General features: G+C 31.1%; 1 protein-coding gene across 2 annotated transcripts in view; it reads right to left on the reverse strand.

Annotated features, from left to right (window-relative positions):
- Window positions 1-680: 680 nt before the first annotated feature.
- Window positions 681-26,857, reverse strand: part of Gycalpha99B (guanylate cyclase 1 soluble subunit alpha 2) — a 124,678-nt gene continuing 98,501 nt past the window's right edge. For both annotated transcript variants that reach the window (XM_085196449.1, XM_085196448.1), the window contains exons 8-15: window positions 21,516-21,694; window positions 11,744-11,923; window positions 10,269-10,407; window positions 9,711-9,877; window positions 8,323-8,466; window positions 7,722-7,876; window positions 5,732-5,873; window positions 681-3,984 (exon numbers count right to left, since the gene is read on the reverse strand). In XM_085196449.1, coding sequence (XP_085052575.1) covers window positions 3,901-3,984; window positions 5,732-5,873; window positions 7,722-7,876; window positions 8,323-8,466; window positions 9,711-9,877; window positions 10,269-10,407; window positions 11,744-11,923; window positions 21,516-21,694 — 1,190 coding nt within the window. In that variant the 3' untranslated portion in view covers window positions 681-3,900. The remainder of the gene's footprint in view (window positions 3,985-5,731; window positions 5,874-7,721; window positions 7,877-8,322; window positions 8,467-9,710; window positions 9,878-10,268; window positions 10,408-11,743; window positions 11,924-21,515; window positions 21,695-26,857) is intronic.

Raw genomic sequence — 26,857 nt, forward strand, 5'->3', positions numbered from 1 at the left:
ATAAGGAATAAAAATAATTATCATTTTCCCGCTTTGGTATGGTTAAAGTGGGACGTTGAGTTCTGCCACTCAATACAACTACGAAACTAGGTTCTCTCTCTATAGATGGCTTAATAATAAAAATATTAAATAATACAGTGAATTAATACATGAAACGTTATCTTGTTACGTAATGTCTCTCAACCCTAAACTTGTCTAGTATTTACACGTTATATTAGTGTTTCCTTAAGTACGTTATGTGTCTAAGCAAGTTATGGGCATGTGGGTAGTTTCGTAGTTTATGCTGATCTACATATGTGCAATATATCTAAGAGATATTTGTGGGTCATTAAGAGGTATCTAAAGGTTACTGGTGTATAATTAAATAAAATAAATTAAAGAAAAACGGCGTCATGGCGCAGGGGCACAAGTATAACGTGACAGGTTGTGGGCACGTTTCCTAATCAAGGAAATGAAATATTTAATATATTTATTTCCTCGCTCTGGTAACGAGGCGAAGCGCGGCGTTGAGTTCCGCCACTCAACACACAATGCCTGTCTGTCTACCCGTGACCGCGATTTCTAAATGATATATAATCAATTTAAGTATAAAAAAACAAAAAAAATAAAATAACATTACCATGTTTATAGCTGATACGAGCTTGTAAACCATATGGATATTAAAAATAAAACATCATGGCTACGAAAGAAACATTTTATTTCACATATTTTCTAATAGTGCATCCACAATTACACTTTCCATACGGCAAGATCTATAGAAAAGAATCGCGAGCGTGAAATACAAATAGCTTGACTTTTCCTAATATCCAGATTTAAAATATTATTCCTAATAGAAGGCCGTGATTTAGGCGATACATAGAAGATAGAATTGTACATTTACTTTACATTTACAGAATCTTATACATTACTATATATTTTTTCATAAATTTCTAATATTCTTTTAATGTTAACCCTTAAATGCGCTGTACTTTTAACGTTGGTTTATTTTTACTCAAATATCCACAATAAAGACATCAATTTTGACAGTTATACCACAAATTATCACTATTTTCATTCAATTAGCACATTTAAAGATTATAACAGTATGTAATGCATCTGTTAACAATATATGCAAGTAAAATTTCGATAGACATTTCATGGCAACTAGGTTATTCTCAAAATAAAATTTTATTTTTATAAATGGTTAATTATTTTTATTTATAATTTTATATTGGTACCTGGAGCTAAATTTGTTCCCATTATTTCTTAAAAATGTCCGAGCGAGTTGTTTTTCGTACACAATATTGTTAACATTGCAAAAAAAAATGCACTTAAGAATATACATTTAAATAACGATACATATTTCTATTAGAAGTTCACTAGAAGATTTACAGTTTTATTCTCATTTTCTATATATTATTTTTAAATTTTAAAGCTAATAGGCTCTCTGAGTTATATATGACGATATACTACATTTATTTACATAATAATGTCCATAATGTCCTTAGTTAGCTTAAAAAGTAATTTAAAATACGTTTATATTTAACTTGAATTAAAATTTATATAATATCCATACATATGAAGATATATTTATTTTATAACTGCTCGTATATCAACATGATATCAATGACTAGAAAAAATATCTTAAGCAAACACTCAACGACCACTGGCTAAAGGGACAGGACGTCATCATTTTACGGGTTAAATAAACATTTATTCGATATGGCTTCAATAGCTTTCTTGATGAAGTGGACAACTTAACCATGTCATTATGAAATAGATTTCATGTAAAATGATAATGAAATAGCAACATATTTTACATACATATATTAAAGCAGTGTCATATATCTTTTTTCTAATAGATTTTAGTTTTTATTGTCTATACATAAACTAACAATTTTGTTTCTATGTGAGTATATTGGCTAACATTCTACGCGATATGTGACGACAATTTCAAAGCAATTAAATATAGCGTTCTTGAAGAAATAATTTTAACTACACAACTACGTTTAAAATCGTTGTTTAATAATAACAATATAATTTGGATTTTTTTATAATAATGATTTATATCATTTTATCTAATATACAATAAATAAGATTTAACTTACAGTTGGTTTTAGATCATTCTCGGTTCAATCTTAATGCTTAACAGAGTATCTATAAAGCGAAACAAACATTAACATGAAAATTCTAACAAATATACGTATTAATTATTTGAAATCTTCTAAAATCGCTACTAAATTTTAAAGATTGTAGTAAGAACAAGTTAATATTACAATAGTTACATTCAGGTAGCAGCCGACTCGTTTTTCAAGACTTAAATAAGTTAAATAATTTGAATGTTAACTTATTTTAAATATAATTTATGTAATATATGTACATCTAAGTGAAAACATTTCATGTAGAATTTATGGAAGTAAGCTTTAAACTACTTTAGAACATACGCTTTTTCTTTATAACAATATATACGTAATTTCCCTACTATACAAAAGTTCTCTTTCCACTAAAGCTTCGCTGTATATAAGAAAAACTTTCAAAAATCTCAACAATTATATTCTTCTCAATTTAGTGGAAAAAATACCTTGATTTAGTAGAAATTAATAAATATTTATAAATAAGAATGGTCTAAAAGCGCATTTATTTACAAAAGCTAAAGTAATTCCTACTAAATTCGAACTAATAATCTTAATTATAATATTATAATTCTACCCCTAAATTAAAGCGTGTACGTAGCTAAGTACTAATATCATACAACGCCGGCAACGTATAACCGGTAATAAGTCGTAATTATCCCAGATTCATTATTTACATTTCACTTACATATAAAGCTTTTAATGGAATTTATTTATTTATTTACTTTACTTAGTATTGTAATATACAGATTTCGTTAGGACTAGACATCAAAATTGTCTTTAATATTATAAAAGGGAAGCCGGATGCAGCCAGACCACCTATTCTTAACACCCCTCATTTTACGTCGGAGGCTAAAAATTAAAATAATTAAACGAACTTACTAACTATTTTATTAATAACAAAAGTAATAATTATTATAGTAATATTATAAGACAATGTGGTCTTATTAACAATTTGTATTCAAAATCTAAATTTCAAAGCGATTGAGAGACTCCTTTACTTAGAAATAGTTTTTATACATTTCTTTATGGTATGTATATATATATGCATATTATATACGTGCATACTAAAACTACTGTTAAAGTTACTAATATTGAAAAACATTATACCATGATTTCTACAAAATTGTGTACTTAAATTCGAAATGACAACAAATTTCATTTCTTTGTATAGCCGACGACATTGTAATCTAAACCATCGTAAGAACCTACTAAAAAATCTTTTGAGACGGATCCTGTGATTTTCTTAAGAAATGCGTCCAAATACATCGGGATAAAGAAAATAAAATATTGTATTCAAAATCATTGGGTCCACTTTCGCGACGTGGTTGTCTAAGTAATTAAGGGGATGGAGTACTATACTTATATAGAATATAAAAATTAAACGACCCTTAAGAGATTACCATAAAGATATCAACGGGAAAACATGAAAACGATTGGAATAATAAAAAACACATTTCAAAGGAACAAAAATAATTGGCTCTAAATGGAAAAGCTTTATGATGAACAAAGTTTTTGTACAAACTGAGCTTCTGTCAGATTATTTTGAGTACGTTTTAATTTATTTTTTAATCAGTGCAAATTCGTGTGCCCTCTCAGGGGCCTTCCTGATAATATTACAAAATATATTAATAACTACAGCTTACTTACTACATACAACGGTATATTTATTATTTAATATTAATATAACCAAAAAGTTACTATGAGATCATCCTCCTAATTTAATATTACATAAATTTTAAGACTAGTTTCAGTTATTTACAAACCTTCAGGTACAAGATTTGGTAGACTATGTAGATTCCACGCATTCCACTTCAGTAGTCTTTCCTTTGCCGATGCCAAATTCTTTGAGACCGTCCTCTATATGCTTGACCTGAGTACAAAATATTTGATTATAAGTAATTTGATTGTTTCAACTAATTTTATTATTATTAGACGTTTATTGCAGTACCAATAAAGTCTTTAAAAGTGTAGCTTTGAAGAGCGAACAAATGAAAATATTTCATCCACCCTGGAAGAATCGATCATTAACCAACTCAAATTCAAATTTTCACATATACAAAAAAATATATCACATAAAATTAACTTAATTAGCATTTTGTAAAGTATATCCACACGTGTTTACAACAGAGCTAACCGCAATTTGCTAATGAACGTAACCGTAATAACTACGGCCAGCCCACGTCACGGTACAAACGGATGAGTCACCTGCGTAAGGGTTACGGGATGTTCTCATTCGGAGGGTAGGCTACTTATTTGTATGTATGTATGTATAGATTGTTATGGAGATATAACTATTAAACAAACATTTGTCCCATTTTTGGTGTTCCGTTTCTAAAAGAAAAGAAAAAACGGAAAAAAGAGAAAAAACGGAACTCTTATAAGGTAAATATTGGGTATCACTTTTTTCACTTTATTTATCCGTCTGTCAAGATCAATTTTATTAAAATCGTGTCAAAATATCAAGCTGAAGTTCATTTCAAATATTCAGGTCTACGAATACAGTCCCTTGTAGCATACAAAAAATAGTCTAACGCATTTTTCTTGCTACATTTTGATTAAAATTCGCCATGTAATTAAAACTGCTTACTTCCCGTGCACCTAGTTAGAAAGGTTGATCAGAAGAGTAAACTTCTAAAATCTAATAGTATACACGAAAAAAAAAACTTATATTAGCAGTTAATTTCATACATAGTGAAAAGTCATCTTGTTTTTTTTTAGCCTCTTAACAAGTTACGTGCCAAAGGAGCCCAAGGCCGCACTTTATTTAATTAGGTATATTCAAGACTAATTTATACTATGAATCTAATTAATAATTTAATTTCCAGAATTTAATTTAAATCGAGAACTATTTACTTATTCACGTAGTAACTGGTCATAGATATTATGCGATCTAAATTTTTCCTTTAAAAAACATAGAAGATAAAAAATTCTTAATATTTACAGGATAATTTGTATGTATTAAAAAATCGAAAATAGCACCTAATTTTAGAATTTTAAATAACATTTTAATTTTAAATATAATCCCTAGAGAACTTAATGTAGGTTCCCTCTACGTACCTTGCTCCTGATTATTTCCAATAAACTACTTCCTACACAGCAATCATAATAATCTATAGAACATTATAAATTTATTACACCTAACGCTATTTGTTAATGAAGGTTGCCGGACCAACCCATGTCATAGTGCGGTACATTCATGACTCACCTGTGACAATGTGAATATTATTATGAAAATTATAACCTTATTATAATACGAATTAATTTTTATATGAGTTTTGTAATATATTATTTATGATTGTAAAATACCGTCATGACGCAACGGCACAAGGGGGTGACTGTAACGCGACGGTTGTGGGTTCGATCCCCATTCGAGGAAGGGAAATATTTATTTACATTTATATTTCTATTTTCTCGGCGGCGTTGAGTTCTGCCTCCAGATTCGGCAGAAAGTGGGGAACGGAGTGTCTAAACACTAGGTTCCCTCTGCCTACCCTGCTCTGTGCGGGATACAGCGTGAATATATATTTTTTTCAAACCTCAAATCCCTTCATTTACAGCTAAAACGTGTTTTTTCTTAAATACATAAATACTCATATTACAAAAAGATATATACTCACTTGTGAAGCATCCGCATCTGTACCAGGATGCAAGTACCTGTGAAGAAAGTAGCACGTCCCAGGAATGTCCTTAGGGAAGGAGTTGGGGAGGCACGACCTGTCGCGAGGCTCCATTTCAAAACCGGGAAACTTTATTAGCCACCTGCGTACAAAATTATACTTGTTATTCTAACTCCACTCGAGGGTATACGATGAAAAATGAGAACAGAAAAGTCTTATTGAATTTGGGCTGGATGTGTGAAAATGTTGGAAAAATTGTTGTTGACAAATATATGAGAGAAAGAAAATGAAAGATAAGTCCGAACAAATATACGACCTGAGAAACTAGATTTATTTTCTTATCGCTTGATAATTGATTTGTTGGTGTAATAAATTTATTTACTAGGCCTGAGGCATCCGATTCTATTTTGTCTTATGAAACATAAAATCTTTGATAGTATTTAAATATTTATGTTTACTTATATTATAAAGTTGAAGATTTTGTTTGCTTGAATTATTTCTGTTTAAATATTCCATTCATCGAGGACAGCTATAGGTTATATTACAAAACGTAAGCAGGTTCTATGTAAGTTAGTTTTTTTCCATTTAACCATGAATCCAAAAATCATTAATTATTACGTTATTATTATGAACATAAAATAAATATAAAACATATACTAACTGAATATAAAATTCAAATTCATAAATTCAATAAGTAAAAGAATTAATTTATATTAAAAATCTATTATTAATACAAACTATAAATACAAAATAAATAAAGTCATTCCAGAATACCCTACATATACATATAAACCCTTGAAACTGGACCACGATATATTTATTTACTTCTACTTGGCAGCCGAATATTTGGCAATGCGGCCGTAATGAATTAGACGAGATATCTGGCAAAGCGGCATCTCTACGATTTTCAAATATAAGGCGAGTTTCAAAATTAATAGAATGGCTAAATATAGCTGAATCAGTTATTCTATCAATTTTCACTCTTTCTATATAAAATAAGTTTACATTTCCACTAACAAAGCGTTTTGTATTTAGTAATTACTTTGCTCCCTAGAACTAATCGAGTTCATTTCAACTCTCTGCTAGCTCGGTCCTTCCCGCCCGACTATTTATTGGTGGAAGTATAAATATGCAGTTTACTTTGTAAGTTCAACGTAGTCCTTAATGGGTCCTTAATAGAGTTGAAATGAACTCGCTCAGTTCTAGGGAGCAGGAGCGAAGTAATCACAAAATACAAAACTCTTTGTTGGTGGAAATGTAAACTTATTTTATTTAAAAGGAGTACGTTGCGCCTAAACATAATTCGCTCAGATCTATTTTACGGTGGAAACTAAGCTTTTGGTTTACATAATATCCTATTATTCAGTACAAAAATAAACTCTTAAGAGGAGTATTATATAACCTTATTAAATAACATCTTTGTAGATATTTCCCATTTACATAAATTACAATCAATATCGTTAGAGGAAATGGTCAATCTATCGCACAATAAAGTTAAACGGCCCATAGGATTATATGAAAATCGACGATGCGCACTAATTGAGTATCCAAACGGATTAAACCCGCATTCAGAACAAAACAACTGTCTATAGATTTAGTTACTTACATGTACATACGTAGAGGTAGTAAGTGTTTATATGTAACTTTATGAGCCTAAATTTAAAGGCTTTATCTGAGATATAACTATCTATACTTGTAATACTCTATTTTCGAGACATTCCGTGTTAAGTGTGGAACTCAACGCCGCGTTTTGTCTTATTACCAGAGTGATTATAGCCTATAGTCCTCGATAAATGAAATATCTAATACAAGAAGAATTTTTCCATTAGAACCATTAGTTTCTGAGATTAGCTTGTGTTTGGTCAACAAAACAAACAGTCTTATAACATTGACATTAGACATTAGAGTATATGTCTATAAATGTATAAAATACTTTAGAAAAAAAAGTAAGAATTTACTTAAGTACCAGTTCATAGCTTAATAAACTTACTTATAAGTGGTCGGACTAACGTTGATCTTCAAAGGCTCGGATCCCGATTCAAACTTGTTAGCGAGGGTGACGTTGTGGCCGAACAGACAGTACTTAAGCATAGTTTTGCCGACCACACCAGCCAGTACTGTGCCCGTGTGGAGGCCTATCCGCATCTGTTATATAAAAATAATATATTGGAAAAAAATATAATTTAATATGGGGTTAATAGAAAATTTTCGTTCCTTACGGTGGTAATGACAACAAAATGTTAAAATAAAAGGAGCTAAGCAAACATTTTTAAATGCTTTTCTCCATTACTATAAAATACACAAATATAAGCTTCAAAAATATACCAAATTTCAAACTAATGTTTGTAAAAAATATATCTAAACTAAAAATTTTCTTACTAATAGCTATAATTTTCATTATCTCCACGCTTTATCCCACACAAAAAATGTAAGTCTGACAGATTCTCCATTTTTCGGACATTGTCTGCTTATTACCGAGGAAACGAAAATAATTCATTTCCTCAAAGTGCCATCAAACCCAAAACTGTGGAGTTTATAACAAGCGCTACACCATTAACTCTAGAATAAATCACTTAAAATATAATGCTTACCTTTATAGGATTCCCTTCATGGGTGAGATGCTGCGCGCACGTCTCCACCATCCGGAGCGCCATCCACGCTATTTGCGGTGCATGAGTTTCTATCTTCCGGTGCAGTCCGCTTGCAACGCAATACGCATCACCTATTGTTTCAACCTATAACATAGACTTTACTTACTATAAAATATTTTTTTCAGTTCACGCTGTATCCCGCACTTAGCACCCTGCTATATGCGGGATACAGCATATATATAGGTTGAAGGAATTTAGGAATCTATAATTTGGGCACTCCGTTTGCATTAAGATACTTTCGTTTCCCATTTTCGGCCGAATTTTGGAGTCCTTGTGTGTTAAGAGGGAAACTCAACCCCACTATAAAATAAAATATAAAAAAAAAATATATTTAAAATTTGAATGGCGGCTCCTGGCAACCGTTCAAGCGTTCTGGCTACAAAGCCATACATTATTATGAAACTACGTCGCAATTCTTATACAGTTGTTACAATTTATTTATTAGTTAGCATTTCTGTTGAAAGATTTCTGATGATTCCACTACTCAAAAATAATTGCTTAGAATTCAGCAGAGAGATTCTTAATGTGGAATACCTTCGGTCATCCAGCATATGGCAATTATGTGAGTAGAAAGTAAGAAACAAAATCACTAATCCGGCTTCCGGAAGTAATAATTAGAAGGTATATTTTTCAGTGGTATTGGGAAAAGATTCCACTACTGTCGCATATAATTTTTTTGTTCTATATCACGTAGTATAATTTGTTTTTATTAACAAACTGTAATGAAACCCATATATCTAATAACAAAGTGTTTCTAGATTAATTGAGAATATGACGCCTTCACTGGCACGAATATGAAATTCTTCAATCATAATGTAGCAGCATGTGAAATATTATCATACGGTAATACTGATAAATAATTCCTTTTAGCTTCACGCTCTTTCCCGCATGTCAGAGGGTAGGCACAGGAAATTTCGTACTACGCGATTCTTTTTCTCTTTGACCCCAATTTTCAAGACATTGTGCGTTTCGTCTTCCTACCCAAACGAGGGAATGAAAATATCCTGAGTGTAAATCGAAGCCCCCGTTGAAAGTTGACAATTTAATATGTACATATGTAGTAAAAGAAATTGCCCTTTTTTTTGCTTGCTTCGACTTTTTTTCAATATGAATTTCGAAAAATTCCTTCTTAGTACTCCCCTGCACCCCTTTTTTTTAACTACGTGCAAATTTTAACTTTTTAAATTCAGTATTCTCTCTAAAGGTTCTTTTTAAAATCTGTGCTCTTTTTGTCTTTTAATATATTATATATTTTCATAATAATATAAAATTTTGTTAATTGAAATAGAATTATCGGAACATTTTTAAAACATAACCCATAAAATTACCTTATAAACATCCAACTCGCCGCAAAAGACATCAAACACGCTATACAAGTCTTCCAACATCGCTATCACCATCATGGGTGTGGCGGTGGCGCATATCGACGTGAAGCCCACTATGTCGCTGAATAGCATGGTCACGTCGTCGTGACTTTTAGCTTCTATAGCTTCACCTGTTAAAATATATAAATGTAGATATAATATATATTTTTAACTTTACGTTGCATCCTGCATAGCAGGATAGGCAGAAGGAAATTGAGAGCCTAGTGTTGAGACATCAGATTCTCACTAAGATACTTCCGCTCTTCATTTTCCGCCAAATTATTGGGGCATTGCATGTTGAGTGATGGAAGTCTACGTCGGGCTTTGCCTCGTTACCAGAGCGAGAAAATGAAAATATTCAATAACACATAATATAATGTTTTAGTAAAATACCTTTTTGGATTCCATTCCATGCATCTTTTTTGTAAAGATTTTGTATAAGCCGTGTGTGGGTCACTTGTATTATAAATATAGATATATATATATAAAAAAAAAAAAAAAACTTTACAACCACCCACTCACCGAGCCACAGTCGTTTCGCAATATGCGGTGGGAATATTAAATGCAGTAGACTGACGTTTTTCTCCCTTTCCTTGTCAACTGATTTACTGGTTTCCATTATTGAATTTTTCAATTTATCCATTCTTTTACGGAGGCCATCCTGAAAGAAATTACCGTGTTAAATAACTGTGAAAAGTAGTTGTATTTACATAAATTAAAATAAATTCGCGCTCGTTCCCACATAGCAAACCTAACATTAAGACACCTCTTTGCCCACTTTCAGACCCATTATTGAGATATTGCGTTGGCTAGCAGAAATGAACGCAACGGTTTATCCATCAGACCAGAGAAATAAATAAAATGTTTAAAATCATAAATATTTTATTAATACACCAACAAATAGGTTTACCAGAGCTTTTGTATTCATAAAAAAATACACATCCTATAGTGTAAAAATTTTAATAAAATAATTACAAGCAAAAAATATAAATAAAAATTTGGCGAAGCTTTTCAACTGTCAAAAAATCCATTAAAAAGGAGACAGGCAGGTGCTCGTATAATATAATATAGGAAAAGGGCACTTTTTCACGGCCGCTTAATTGCAAACCAATTATTGGACGCAGATTAAGCTTAGAAATGTCCATTAAGCGAAGTATTGAATCGTAAGATTTATTATTGCGACGAAAATGGAAAGGCTATTTATTATATTGTCATAAAATAATAAGTTATTTTGGTATCATATTTTCAACCAACTCCATAAAATGGAAGTTATCTGTTTGACAGTTCATATTATTGTAATTATTGAGTATAATTAACTATTTTTCACTAATATAAAATCTTATGTTATATGGTCCATTTGTAGATTATGGCTTTATTTCATTGCCGTAATCATTTCAACATAAGCCACTGAGGTCGGAAATACATGGGCTATATTTATAAAACGCTCTCAACTCTGAGATCTATCTTGAGAGCGATGTTAAGTTGCCGTTTTAATAATCTATGATTAAAAACGGCATCTCAATATCGTTTTCATTTGACCATGCGGACGAAACCTCAAATACTTTTATGTATTTAATAAAACCCATTAGTTTAAAATAAAAAAGATTAAGCCCATAAATACTAAAATAATAAAAATATACTCATTTCCGCCCAAAATGGAATTAAACAAGCCAATTATGTCGCTTGTAACCGCTACGCTTGTTCTCAGAATTACATCGTGATATTTTAATTCGCGTTCATTTAATGCCATGTTTGTTCAATAATTAAGTAGAACTTTTAAAATTAAATATTTAACAGGAATTTTAGCGAGTTAATGGCTCTTTGTTGAACCTGAATTAAATAGTTTGCCAATCCTTTTAAATTAATATATTACTATTTATTATTAATAGATTTATTTTTTTATTTCATCAAATATTATTACCAAAAACTTCTTCTGTAAGTGAAAATACTGGCAGCATTAATAATTATCTACATAAAAAAAATACAGAAATACCCACCTGAGCTCTGGTTTGTTCGCTGACTAAGATGACGTCTCTGGTGGCGTCGTGTAACGGTATGTCCGAAATGAATAGACCACGCCCAGTCAGCCCTTCGAGACCGTCGAGGAACGGCGATCCAACGAAGAGAAGCGAATCGGACTCCGAACAGAAAACCATTTGGCCCTTTATCTCCAATCCCTGGGGATAAATTTTAGATTGTTAAGGTTTTTTGTATGTAAAGCAGTCAATTTGGAAGTTTGTGATATAGCTATTTTATTTATACATATAGGTATAGTAGTTGTAATAGTATGAGCCTGTCTGATTGTAAACGCGACAGACTTGGGTTCGGTTCTTAAACAGGGGAATTAATTATTTTAGTTTCTTCGCTTTGGTTACAAGACTTGTGGATTGTAGATTGAGATATTCAATACATTTAAAAAATACAGGAAACTTATAAAAAAAATTTCAACGTATTTAAAATGTATAAGACTCCCGAAAATCTAAGAAGAGAAAAAAAGTATTCATAACAAATATTTTTTTTCTTAAGCGTAGCTACGTCAAACGCGACGTAAGTCGTATCCATCCACTAAATACAATTTGTTTATACGAGCTGAAGGTAGAGACAGAGTAAAAATTGCTTAAAATCAAAATTTATATCAGAAGTAACAGGTCAAAACATAAAACAACGACGTAATAACTTTTCAAAACACACCTTATATTTCGAAAAAGAACGAAGTAATTCCCCATAGAAAATTTTCCATATTAATATTTCTTATTACATGATGATGCAAATGGCCCAAATCTGAATGCGAGACTCATTTCGTTTCATGGCTACACGAGTATTGTTCTGGTCGTATTTTGGCATGGAGTTCACATTTATGAGTGAAATTTTGATAAAATATTAACATTTTCACTTCTGAATAGAGCTTGAGTCGTGGAAATAATAATGGGAGTTTTATTAACTTATATATTTTACGTATTGGAGCCAAAATTATATTTATGTGAAGTTGAAACTAGAGTATAGATTGTGGATTAGTTTGGTAATACCATCTTACTTATTTTTTATCTATTTATTTAGTTGGAGGCTGGGGGAAGAAAATATTGGGGAAAATAGAAATCTTAACACTCATAAAAGGCATTGTGTGTTGAGTGGCGGAACTAAACGCCGGGCTTTGCCTCGACATAAGAGAGAAGAAATGAAAATAAAAATTTAAATAAATATTCCATTTCCTCGAGTGGGTTCGATCCCTACAACCAGTCGCTTTTACAGTCACTCGCTTGTCACCCGCCACGACTGGCCTCAAAAATAGAAATTAACTTAATGAAAATAGCAAATTAAAAGGATATAAAGATTAGACACAGTAAAAAAAATAATGAAACAACTCTCAAAATATAATAAAATGAAACAAAAACGCGAAAGTTCTACGAAAAATGATTTGTCATTACTCAAATAATAACAATTTGTGAGATTGTTATGATAACTATAATAGTTTTGGAAGTAATTTGTTAAGAAATAAAAACCATTCTGTGTGACTGTAATTACCTACTAGGTTATTTGCTATTACTGTAAAATATTTGGGGTCTGTAGAAGAAATATGGATAGTTTTCTTTCAGTCTTACATTTTTCCTGCTAAGTTGTTGGACTTATTACTCTTTTTTTCTTACTTCACTTCTTATCCTGCATATGGCAGGGTAGAAACACAGAACTTAGCGTTAAGACACTTTGCTTTCCCTTTTCGTCCAATTTGAGAGATATAGCGTGTTGTTTTATTGACAAAGCGATGAAATGAAAGTAATTTATTCCATTAAGTGGGAATCGAACCCATAATCGTCACTGCTGTGACGCCACAGAGGCCTTAACGTACTTATTACTTAAAATAAATAGATAGCGAAATTCGTAAAATATTATAAACGAACACTTTGCATGTTCATAATATTCTTGGCAAGTGTAAATTAAAGTTAGTCTGCAGAAGTTGCAGCAAAAGTATTATATTTAAAATTTATTCATTTCTATATACATTTTATCTCAATTTACTACAAAATGATTCATATTTTTTTTAAATATATTACTCTATCGTTTAAAAAAAACTTTTGAAGCAACATTTTTAAGAAGACAGAGCGCGGCGTTTATTTCCACCGCTCAAGACACAATGTCTTAAAAATTGAGCAGGGAACGGAGTGTTTTAATATTGGATTCCCTCTACTTAGCGCGGAAGAGCGGGAAGCCATAAAAACGCAATCAAGTACAAGGTATAAGTAAATTATAAGAGTATCAACAAACCAAATAAAATAAGCTACTTTACTGATATCTCTTGTGAAGCATTTTATTTTCGTTCGAATTGTAGCGATGTACGTTAGCCCTCTATCCACACTAAGGCGGGCTATCCGCGTAATACTGAGAAAATTTTAAGAAAAAGATATTACTGAAGTTGACACTTACTGATTTTAAAGTGTTGGAGACAATGTGAAAACGGTCGTTCAAATATATATACATATATAATGCAATTTTTGAAGTGTCTGTGTGTGTTAGTTCCTCTGCCTATGTAGTTAGGTAACTAACCCTCCTATAGCAGGATATGATATAGACATCTATTATTTTAAATAGATTTTTTTTACAGATCAACCTTCATGTGTTGTGCGCTCTAAAATGTCAAAACCAAGCAGTGTAAACTATCCTTTTACTTCGCAGCATTTGGGTTCTGCTAGCCAAGAAAATAATAACGAAGAAATATCTTATAAAGTATAAGTATATACTTACTGATACTTTCTTTATACAAAAATATTCTCGTTTGCCAAAATATAGATTGCGTATAAATAATATTGTGAAGAAAGTGAAGAAGTGTGTAATGATGCGCTTGGTTGAGTAGGTTTCTTTATATTAGATAGACATTTTATTATATCACATTATTAATATTATTCTTATCCATTAATATTAATTATTGATATTGCAATAAAATGTATATAGACGCTTTTAGGAGATATTTTGGCCGTGTTTTAGTAATATTTACCATCATTGAACGGGTTTAAATAAGATTTTTAGATTTAACTTCCCCAAAAGAAAAAACGGAACCCTTAAAGGATAATTTTGCTATCCATCTCATCTCATCATGTCTATCTTTTGATCTAGTATCTATAATGATGAAATTAGGCAAATGAGATCACTACCAATAATTCTTTTTTCTGATGGAATACTATTCAGCACATAACGTCGCGTTAAGGTCAATAAATAAAATCAAAAGGAAAAAGATCTATTTCTAGAAAAAAATATGTACCTAATAAAAACATGTCACATTTCAATTCTGGCGTTAGAATATAATACCTTTCATATGATTTGACAACTTGATTTCAGCTGCTTGAAAGAGATTCTTTGACTGTGAAATTCTATCAGAAAAGATAGTATAGGTATATAAGTAAAATGTGTAAAAATATTTTATATTTTGTTTGCTATATATCTAAAATTGTATTATTGACATATTTTAAGCGTCTTCCTTCTAAATATATTTGCGTACACTGCGTGTTTAGTGACGGAACTTAACGCCGTGATTTACCTAGCCACCTAGGTCAGCGAAGAAATGAAAATATAACATTTCATTATCCCAAATTGAGAGAATAGAATCCACAACCGTCGCGCTTACTTTTCGACGGACTTCCCAAAAAATCTTTTAAAAAAATATTAAAACATCTAACAAAATCAAAACAAATAAAAGAAGTGCATACAAGCCGTTTAACAATTCCAAAAGCCACTATATGACTGACACAAATTTCAGTACGAGCGTTCCTGACGTGAACGCCACTCAGCGCTGCATTCGTGGTTGAGGATATTGCATCTCCATGTTGTTTACGAAATCCCACTTTTGTAATATGAGGCAATACTATGAAATTTACAATTGAAGTCGTCGAAATGTGGTGTTGTGTTACGCCACTCAACACGAAATGTCTCAGAAAGTGGACAACGGGATGTTTCAATGCTAGTCTTCTACGTACCCTGCTATATAGGAAAGGCTGAAGCGGTTTAAATATATAGTTGAAATCGATGTATTCAATCATTTTAGACAATATTTACTTGATTTGTTTCTACTTTCCGCCCAAAAAGAGCTAGAAAATGACACTAAATTATTAATTTCTTAATTTGTTGCTTTAGATCTATTAGAATTTTAGATATATGATCATTACTTAATCATAAAAATACTATAAATTAAACTATTTAAACCAAATAAACATTCCTAAAGGCGTTAAAGCTAACGCACCATGTAATGTAACATTGGGGTACAAAGGACCTCTATAGAAACGCTTTAGAGCCTCCATCCACAAAGGAGCTGAGGACACACTTCACACAATGGGAGGCCAAAGTAAGATATCCATTGGAACTGTAAATATTTTGCTTCAATTACTCTACGTGGAATTGGAATTTGCAATACTAATGGCTGTTTGAGATACTGTAGTACGGATAGTGTTGTTGTTGATTTAGCTTTTCTATACAAATTTAACAAAAAACGTTATAAAAGTTGACAAAATTTGCACTCATTTTGTATGAAATGAACTGCAATTATAAATTTTTAATGTTTTCTTATCTATAAATTGTAACTTTTTGGAATCTCTTAATTTGTACTGCAAATAGAGAACTTGCAGTACAAAGTTCTTCGTGCTAAATTTCATGACTGTAGGTCCATGAGAAGTAGGTACTCTATAGGTTTTGCAGCAAACACAATGCATAAACGCTAGTATCTTTTGATTGTATTGATTTAAAGCTCTTCTCTCTATGCTCCAAGAGACTATAGACCTGAAGATCTCGAGATAAATGCTCTTGACAGACGGATAGACGGACGGAAAACAAAGTAACTATATAAAAGTTCCGTTTTACACATACGTATAACCTTACGATATCAATATAAATGACTAAATCATATAAAAGAATAGAATTTCCAACTTTATATAAAGAATGATCTAGAAACATCTTGGTTATGCGATCAGAATATCTAATATCTAGCAAGGTCTTGTACTCTCATGGAATTACAAGGACTACTTGTAGCGATCAATGCTATACGCTTAGGTAACTTATTTAATTTTGAGCCTTTGTGTTGTAAAAGAAAAGGACTTTTGTTTAGCCAAGAATGTCTAATATTTTCAGGTTATAGATAAATTGTTATAAAAATGAGTGAGGTTTAGAAATTAATTTATTTTGTTATTCATTCGTTTGTATAAAAAATAATATTTATATGAATATTTTTTTATTTCTTACTGTATCCTGCATAGAATAGTATAACGATCCATTCCCTAATTTCCACTGGCGGAACCCAACGCCGCGCTTTGTCTTGTTACCATAGCGGGAAAACCGAATAGGAATCGAACTCACACTCGCCATATTTACAATTAGACCATACAAAATTAATGGTAATTATACATCTGATGAAATTACAGATATTATGACAATTTTTATTCCTTTATATAGGGTACATATTATATACTATATATATATATATATATATATATATATACCCAGGCCATGGCCCAGGACTTATAAGGATAGTGCTCGAGTCCGAGCTCTCGCAGGCCATATTTTTATAGGTTTTTGACACATTGCCAATATGCATTTCATTCATGGAAAATGGTTATGTAACGCAAATGCTGCAGCTAGAAAGTATAGGAAAAGATACCAAAACGCTGAACGTCATCCCGATTATCGTGTATTTCGATTTTTCTCTCTTCAACAAAGAAGTAATCCAGCAAGTGTCGTACCATTTCAGAATCCTGATTAAATGCGCCAACTTTTAACGTTACTTGCAAAAACAGTGTAGTACATTTTTTTTATAGTACAGTCGGTTAAAGTTGGGTGTAGTAAATATTTTGAATTTAATGTTTGGCAAAAACACCACATTTTATTGAAAACTGATGCAGGTATGTTTCAATCTTAAACTGTAATTCACAGAAGGGTTACTCATGATTACATTACGGAAAAAAAAAATGAAGAAAGAGTAATATTTGTAGTCCTGGGACTTGAAAAACCATCACAGGGTGTCGGTTTTTCCGATATTTTTTAAAATCAATGTAATATGAAAAATACATGACAAAGATTTTTTTTTATATTTTTCTCATAACCGTCACGACTTGGTCTATCACCTGGTTTCGTTTTATCCTTGACTCCTGGGACACCCTGTGTATATATATATATACTATATACGCATATAATATATATATATATATTATGACGTGAATGAATATCAAGGAGCGCCTTATTATTATAAGAGGAAAGCGTGAAACAATGGAGAAGTAATAAATCATGTCGTTTATAAGTAACACTTTTTCATTTCTAACAATACCAACGCACTTAAGGCAATTTTTCTAATCTTGGAAAAATGTTAGAACATCGTCATGGCAGAAATAGAACATAAGATGATAGTGGGTTCAAATCTCATTTAGGATCATTTCAGCTATAGCTGTCAAGACACTTTTCTACTTTTCGCCTGAATTCAAGATACATTATTAGGTGGCGGAACTCAACACCGTGGTTTCAGAACGGTGAAATAATAGCGAAAACTATAAATAGGTGAAGTCTAAAGCAACAAAATAATATAACGGATAACGTTATTTCAAAGTAATACGTTACTTTTATTAAAATATAATATGTAGATAATGTTTAAATATAAAAGAAAAGGCTAAGTCAGGGTCTCACCGCTTTCCGCAAGACTTGACCCAATGATCCTATCTTAAGCCGTGATCTTAGTGTAAGCTGTGGGAAGGAAACGATAGGACGGAGATGTAATAAATATGTAAAGTTTATAAAAATGTAATTAAATATTTTAGTTTTTTCGCTCTGATGTTGACACAAAGCGCGGCGTTGAGTTACGCCACTCAGCAATACCTCCAGAATTCGGCGGAAGACGGGGAACGAGGTGTCTTAACACTAGGTTTCCTCTGCCTATCCATATTTATGCAGGATACAGCGGAAGCTGATTTTTTTATTAAGCAGCCATAGTGACGTAGTAGGCGCATTTATTACCATTCGATATTTACAAACTTTGTATAGTAAACATCTTCTATCTATATATTATAGTAACTGTATTTAATTATTACACATTTAGTATTAGCTTTATTAAAATTTTAGCAATCAGTAGATTTTTATAACTAAAAGATAAAATTCTTTCACTTTAAAAAACAATATAAAATTACATTAAAATATTTAAAGCCATGGCTAGCAGGGTATGTTACAGGTCAACCCAGATAGGATTAAAGAATTACGATATCTTTGTATGAGGTACATTTTCTTTGAGGTAATAACTTATTCTGACATTCCACTATACAAACATTTAAAAAGAGGCTGAAAGATTATTATTTAACGCTATAAGTACCTAGGTTTCGATAGTATTTTTTGTATTTATTTCATGTTCTTGTTTCTGTGTTCAAAAAAAAAAGAAATTATTTTATAAGCAAAGTATTATGTATTTATTTATATATTTATGTATGTGTGTATGTATGTATGTATGTATGTATGTATGTATGTATGTATGTATGTATGTATGTATGTATGTATGTATGTATGTCTGTATTTATTTATTTATGTATGTGTGTGTAAAACTAGATATCAGCTCTGTACACCCCTTCCCTTTTCAGACAATGTATTCTCTTTTCTACCCAAAGGTTGCCTGGAAGAGATCGCTCTCTTAGCGATAAGGCCGCCAATTGTACTGTTCTATGTATTAAATACATGTATATGTGTCTTTTCTATGGTACAATAAAGAGTATTTTGTTTTGTTTGTTTGTCCACATGAGGTACTCGTATAGCTTCATTCCTTTTGTATTTCAGTTTCATTTTACTATATTATATGTTATTATTATGCTAATATTTTTCACGAAAATTTAATAATATAAAAGATTTTCAGAAAGAATATGAAATGTGAAATCTCAAATATGTATAGTAAGTAATATTCTTGGAAATTTTCTTAAACAAAGGTTATCTAATGGTGCATATATTCGAGTAGTAGTAGTGCAAACAGAATATCTTAGTCTTATTTGTTAGATGCTAAAGATATGCTTTATATTTTGATATAAAATTAATAATAAATTTTAGAAGATTCTTGAATAGATTTAAATTTAGTTTTTTGGTGTAGAGCCCTGTAAAAAAACTACAATTTTTGCGAGCAATTTAGATAAAATCCCAAAAGATTTAAATAACAATTTATTAACATAATAGACAACCATACTAAAATAACCAACCGATTTCTCTAAATACACTTAATTAAATTATTAAATAAGTAACGTTAAGTAAGCGAAGCTGTGTGGAAACCGCTAGTTCACTTTAACTTAGTAAAAGAATTTATAAGTTATTTAAGTGCTAGTATTTGATCGTTACAAGACATTGAACCCGTGTAAAATATACCATCATTTATTACCCTAATCATTTGGATAATCCGTTTCAAGGTCGAAGGCATCGTTTAATAAGATTTCTGAACGAACATTATTATAACTTTCAAGAGATATTAAAAAACCATCCACATCTCACCGGCGAAAATTTTTCATAATGAAATTTTTCGCGTATATTTCTTCTTTATACCTAAGTAAATTTACAATTTAAATTTTCATCCTTTTTTCTTAATGTTTGTATTTAAATGGAATTACGTTCTGGATTTGGATAATGGGGATCATTTAAATGTATGCAATTAGATAAATAAAGTTGCTGCTACTAATGTTCAATAGTTCAGTTCAGTTCTTAGTTTATGGCGTTTCGAAGAAATAAATATATTGTGACATCTACGAGTATATTGTAATTATATGCTTACCTTCAAATGGGTTAGTAAAATATTTTAAAATTACTTTCAGTTCCTTAATATCATATATCTATAGATATAAAAAGTTCCAAAATGATTTTCAAAGCACCGTTACCAACTTTCAGAAATCTTATGGAAATATAGTATAAGCCATCAATATTAACTTTTTTTAAAAGTTATAACCAAGCTTTTAACGTTCCATATTCAATAAGGGATTACTGTTTTATCAATATATTTATGTATTTATAAACCAAAACCATTTGAATAAGTGTCGCCTTTGAAGTTGTCTAAACGTAAGCCCAATGTAACACTTAGTAGAACCCACGTATAAAATCGTATAAACTTTTTTTTTCGTACTTAGTACCTCGTTTTTTCTTAGAGTAGGTAATAAATTTCTTTTGATTTCTATATTGGGAACAAATAAATCTGCCGCAGGTTACAAATGGATTTGTGTGTTTTGCTACTTTTACAAAGGCTTCAAGGAATACGTTTTGCTTCGTTTCTGTCGAAGTCGCTGTCGTTTTTTTATGATTTTTTCTATTTCAAGTAAATAGCTTATAGCAAGTGTATAAGAAAACTAATGACTATGTAATTTGAAAGTCAGCCTTTTTAAAGAAAATTTGTCTAATAATAATACAATTCAATACAGTAATACAATTATACATATATGAAACACAAATATTCTTAATCTACATCTGTTTAAAGTATTAAATATTTTGTAATCTATAGAAATTTTATTTTTCAAACAACAAATCAATTTTCATGATGTTAATTAATAAGGGGAAAAGATCGGAGAAATTAAAATATCCAATATTCATTCCCCAGAGTGTGAATCGAACCCACCCATCGTGTTTACAGTCACACGCTTGTTGATCATTAACCATTATAACGACGCATTTAATAATTACATCAGCATTTTTTTTATCTTAGACATTTTATAAATGTCAATTTACTTGCTAAAACGACGTCTCTACAAACTACAAAAGAAAGTCCAAAATATTCTAACATTTAGTAGTTAACGACCTTACCTCCGCTAACGAAGTGGACCCCGGTATCTTCAAACAAAACATGAACGGCGTGTTTAATCTTTGAAGGATCTCGCGAAAGTCCAAAGGCACTCCTCTCGGCCTGAGGAGCCTAAAATATGTACCGAGGGACGACCCGTGGGATGAGAGATGAGTGCCGAATAATCTCATGAAGCCACCACCTGTTGTAAGATAATATTCTTTTAGCATATGTAATAGAAGTACTTTATTAAGTACTAGATTATTTTAAAAGGCATTAATTATTACACTATTTTTTTTAGACTGACAGTAAATGGGTTGTCAGTTTTATTCTCACTCGTAGGAATGTATTATTTTCATTTCCTCACTTTTATAACAAGACGAAGGGCGGCGTTGAGTTTCGCTACTCAACACGCATAGACCACTAAATTGAGTGGAGAATAAGAAAAGAGTCTTATCTTGTGGCTTATCCGCTGTATCTTGCACATAAATGCGGGATACAGCGTAATTGGTGGAAAAAAGTGAACGGATGTCCCAAATCCCAATACATCTAGGTTATATAATATGTACCTATGGCTATGATAATGTTATATATAAAAATTATTTTATACAGCGTATTATAGAAACATCGAGCACAACATTTCTATAGCAAACATAACACGATGAAATTTTCAATATGTTACATTTTAACTAAAATAAACACTAAACAAAATTAATTATTTTAAATGGAAATGCTAATAGTTTTCATTGTGATTAATTACTGGTAGTGCTCTGAAATCATTGAGAGTACTTTTGATATAACATTATTTATATGCAAAATAGTGCCATATACGCACATTAAATATTTTGTATAATTATTTAAAATATTCTTTTAGAGACTAGTCTTGGCGCAGTGGCACAAAGTGTGCCTGAAAGCGTGACATGTTGTGGGTTTTATTCCCATTCGAGGAAATGAAATGTTTAATATTTTAATTTCTCCACTTTGCTGTTGAAACAAGGCGCGGCGTTGAGTTCCGCCACTCAACACGCAATGCCTCCAGAATTCGACAGAAAATGGAAAACGAAATATCTTAACACTAGGTTCCCTCAGCCTACTCGCTGATTGCAGGATACAGGGTGAAGCTGATTAAAAAATATGTACTCGCTTTTTCCTGCCTAGCAGTGTATGTATAGCTAATTTAGTATCAAGAGACCCCGTTCTTCTCTTTCCGTCCGAAAAGAGACATTGGAATAGGACAACAACTAATATACTTAATGTTATAAACGTAGCGCGTTTTACACAAGAACGAGAAACGGATATTGACATCAGTTTCCCTCCTCCTCATTGATGTGTATAATAAAATATATAATATTTATAAAAGCGACAAATTATATCAAGTTATAAAATAAAATTTGTTACCTAACTTAAAGCACCAAAAAAAATGTACTTCATAGAACAATAGAACGCTCTTCTAAATAAAAATAACTGAAATATATTATTTAGAGGACTTATGGGGTGGTGCCTCTTAATGACGCCATAAAATATCCCATAGCCTATAATTATTCATCTCGCATCCACCTTCATCTTGATCAATGGGCATGCGACGTTAGACGACGTGATTGTATAATACCCGCTTATTCAAAGTCGGAGTGTAAATCATTTTGAGTTGAATGATTATGACATTTCAGTAATTGGATTTTTTTTTAATTTAAAATTAATATTTTTAGGTTTATTTTCGTAGAAATAAGGAATTTATTATATTAAACATTAAACTAACATTAAACTAGTGGACCCGTATGCGGCTTCGCCCGCTTGAACTATACGAATATTTATTAAATATATTTATGAATTTATTTTAGTTTTCAATAGAGAGATGCGTTAAGCAAGCTCATTTTGGGTGACGTTTTCTAACAACAAACTTTGCAAATCGTTGCTTAGCAACGACAGTTGTTATTAACATGGCGGAATAAATTGCATGTCAAATGAATAAATATTTTAATATATTGATATATATCGAAAAAATTACAAATATGAGAAAAAAGTATCCTATGTTCATCCCGAGACCCTCTATATGAGTATTTTATCACAATTAAATAAGCGGTTTGGCCCTGATTGCGTAAAAGACAGACAGACAGACAGAGTTACTTTCGAATTTATAATATAGGTATGGATGGATATGTTTGTTGCAGAACTGATGACCGTTTGGGTGAACGCGTTCTGGAGTGGAGACCACACCTCGGCAAGCGTAAAATTGGACATCCTCCAGCTAGGTGGGTTGACGACATTCGCAAAGTGGCTGGCAACAGCTGGACCTGTACCATTGGAGAGGCCTATGTCCAGCATGAGCATGAGGATAAACTGATGATGAACGAATTACTACAACAGCCAAATCGAACCTACACTCTTCACGCTTTGTCATGCAGGTTCTAATTAAATAACAAATGTTTTAATTTTTAATAGAACTAATCATATTATTTAGAAAAATCTGTGAGATTCTATTCTAAAATATAAAGTATCAACTAAAAAACAAGCTTACCCTCATTAAGGGGAATGGCTGTACCATTTCATGCTATAACATTTTTCACGATCATAATAATATAAATAAACAAACAAGTAAGCAAAATATTTGCAGTCAGTTGTTTATTTTTAAGATTTTTTCTTTTGTGTGTTCAGTAAGTAAATGAATAGACATGACGGCACCGTAGTGTATATGACAAAATTGATCCTCAACCTTAGCGTAGAGTGGCGCTATCAAAGTCTATTTCGTAGAAGTAATTAAAATATATAATTTCTTTTAAGCTTGTTTTCTTAATAATTTTATAAAATACGTTATACTCGTATTATAAAGAAGTTTACGCAGAATAAAATGCTAATATGTTTCAAGCATATTAAAAAATAACAAGAATATAACGAATACACTGAGAATTTCTTCATTGTTAAGATTATTGTACCTACATATATGTATTAGTATATTTTTCTTCTGTAAGTACTTCTGTTTTATTTGCTAAGGCTATCCTTATTGCAAAATTGTTAATCAATTATTTCTTTACAGTTGTTATCCACTTTCCACCGGAATCCAATACATTACGTGTTAAGTGGCATAACTCACCGCCACGGTTTTTAGTACAGGGCAAAATGGAAATAATAAAGAGAGAAATGGAAATAATTTATATACAATTATTTTCTCCAATGGAGTCAGACGATGTGCACTGCAAAGCCAAATTATTATTCTACAAAATCAAAATTTATCCAACCATTCAAAATCAATAAATAATATATATACATACATTTCACGCATCGTTTCTGTTCCAGAAATTAAAGCACACGCAAACTATATTTTATTTAAATATAATATATACGTTGAATAGCAGTTAAATGTTTAGTAATTGAATAGTGCACGCAAAGCTAAAAGTTAAATCGGGCTTAGTTCAATTGGAAATTTGTGTGCCAGTCCAAATACAAAGCTAATATAGGATTTAAATTAATTTTTGAATAGAAGTATTATATTATTATTTATTATTGACTTTTTAAATTCACCTAATAGACGTTTCTTTTCAGCTTTTTTATTATTTATCTATATACATACTAACGACTTGCCCGCGGTTTCGCCCGCTGAAACTATTGAATGATTTATTTAATTTAATTCCTGTTTTTATATACGATGTATGCTTGCAGTGCACTTGCGATTTCTTAAAACCTTATAGTTGCATTTTCCTAATTCTCATAAAAACACCTGCTCCCTGATAAAATAAAATGTGAAGCTGAAGCTGACACAGCTTGTTTTTAACTTCAAAAGGGTCTTGCAAATCAGAATAGTCAAAGATCCTACCGTTAAGACATTTTCATACATAGTGAACTCTTTTTTTTGCTTCATGCTGTATCCCGCCCATAGCAGAGTAGACAGAGAAAACCTGGGAATCTAGTGTTAAGACACTCCGTTCTATTAAGACACTTCCGTTCTCTACTTCCATACACCACTAGTAACTAAAGATAGTAACAAAAATATTTTATTTATATATCAAAAATTACAAACACCAATCCATTATTAATAAGAAGAAAGTTTGCGTCAAAAGGTAAAGGATGACAAGAACGAGCACTAAAATAGAGTGGGACCTTCTAATAGTGACCCTCAAGCTCGCCCTTACATAATGTAATTAATTAACCAAACGTGGGGAATACTTCTGTAAGCATCAGTATGTTCTTGTACTGCAATCCCTTTCAAGCCAGTTTCTTTTATATAACCAATACTGTATTTATATTAGATAGAAATCTAATATTATAGATTTATTATTTAGAATATAATATCTTTACTGCAAATGTAATAGATTGTACCATTGATTTTGAAAAGAGCAACTGTTGAGTGTCTTGCCGGCTCTTCTCAGCAGAACTGCCTTCCGAACCGGTGGTAGCTTTTTGTTCATATGTTCATTCGGCGATTCAAAAGTGCTTATAATAATTGCCTATTTGAATAAAGAATAATTTGAATTTGAATTCAGTACAAAAATTCGACGTAAGCTTTATAAGTACAACTATCGTCTTTACAGTAATATACTGTTTCACTGGACATTAATAACCTATTATTTTTTGTTAACATTAAAAACGTCTTTAATATTAACCCCATCTCCCCCATAAAGTTGCAAGGAACTTCATTAATTCAATTATCTACAAAGCAAATACTTTTCTGAGATTTATTTATTCCTTGCAAACTTATAAAGACGTTAAGCTGAACATAAAAAGATTTAATTAAATTTCTTCCTGCAGTAATATTTGAACTATATTTATTTATTTTATCTTTGCTCGCCCACTCTTTTTACGATGTAGGAAAAAAAGGAGTCAAAACTTAATGCATTTTATACTTTACCATTTTTTCTGAAAAAACAATATTAAAAATATTTGTTCTTCGATGTAATAGATCCTCGTCTTCTCTTATTTAAATCTTTTAAATTGAATTGGAAACAAAAGAAATATTTTGCAGACATCGCATTTTTCTTATCAGAACTGTCCACTACGCAAAAGTGGACAATGGAGTATTTTTACCCACAATTGGCGAAGATTTGTAAGTAATAAAACTCTGCACTTCGCAAGAAAGCTTAATAAAATCCATGACGACGTTAATCCATTCCAAAATTAGAAAAACAACCTAGTCTACCCAAATCGTGTGTTTATATTATATTACTAATTATCTAATATTGTAACATTATTTGGAAGTTAAATATAATACTAGTAGTCGTTGTAGACACTATCCCTTACTTTGCTTGCGTGAACATTAAAACCTGAAATAAAAATTATTGTTAATACTTTCATTTGCTCGCTCTGGTAACGAAACGTAAAGCGCAGCGTTGAGCTCCGCTACTCAACATGCAATATCTTTAGAATTCAGCGGAAA

Source organism: Heliconius melpomene, chromosome 13 (assembly GCF_056956725.1).
Source record: "Heliconius melpomene rosina isolate 202511_hmr_F chromosome 13, ASM5695672v1, whole genome shotgun sequence".
NCBI lineage: Eukaryota > Metazoa > Arthropoda > Insecta > Lepidoptera > Nymphalidae > Heliconius > Heliconius melpomene.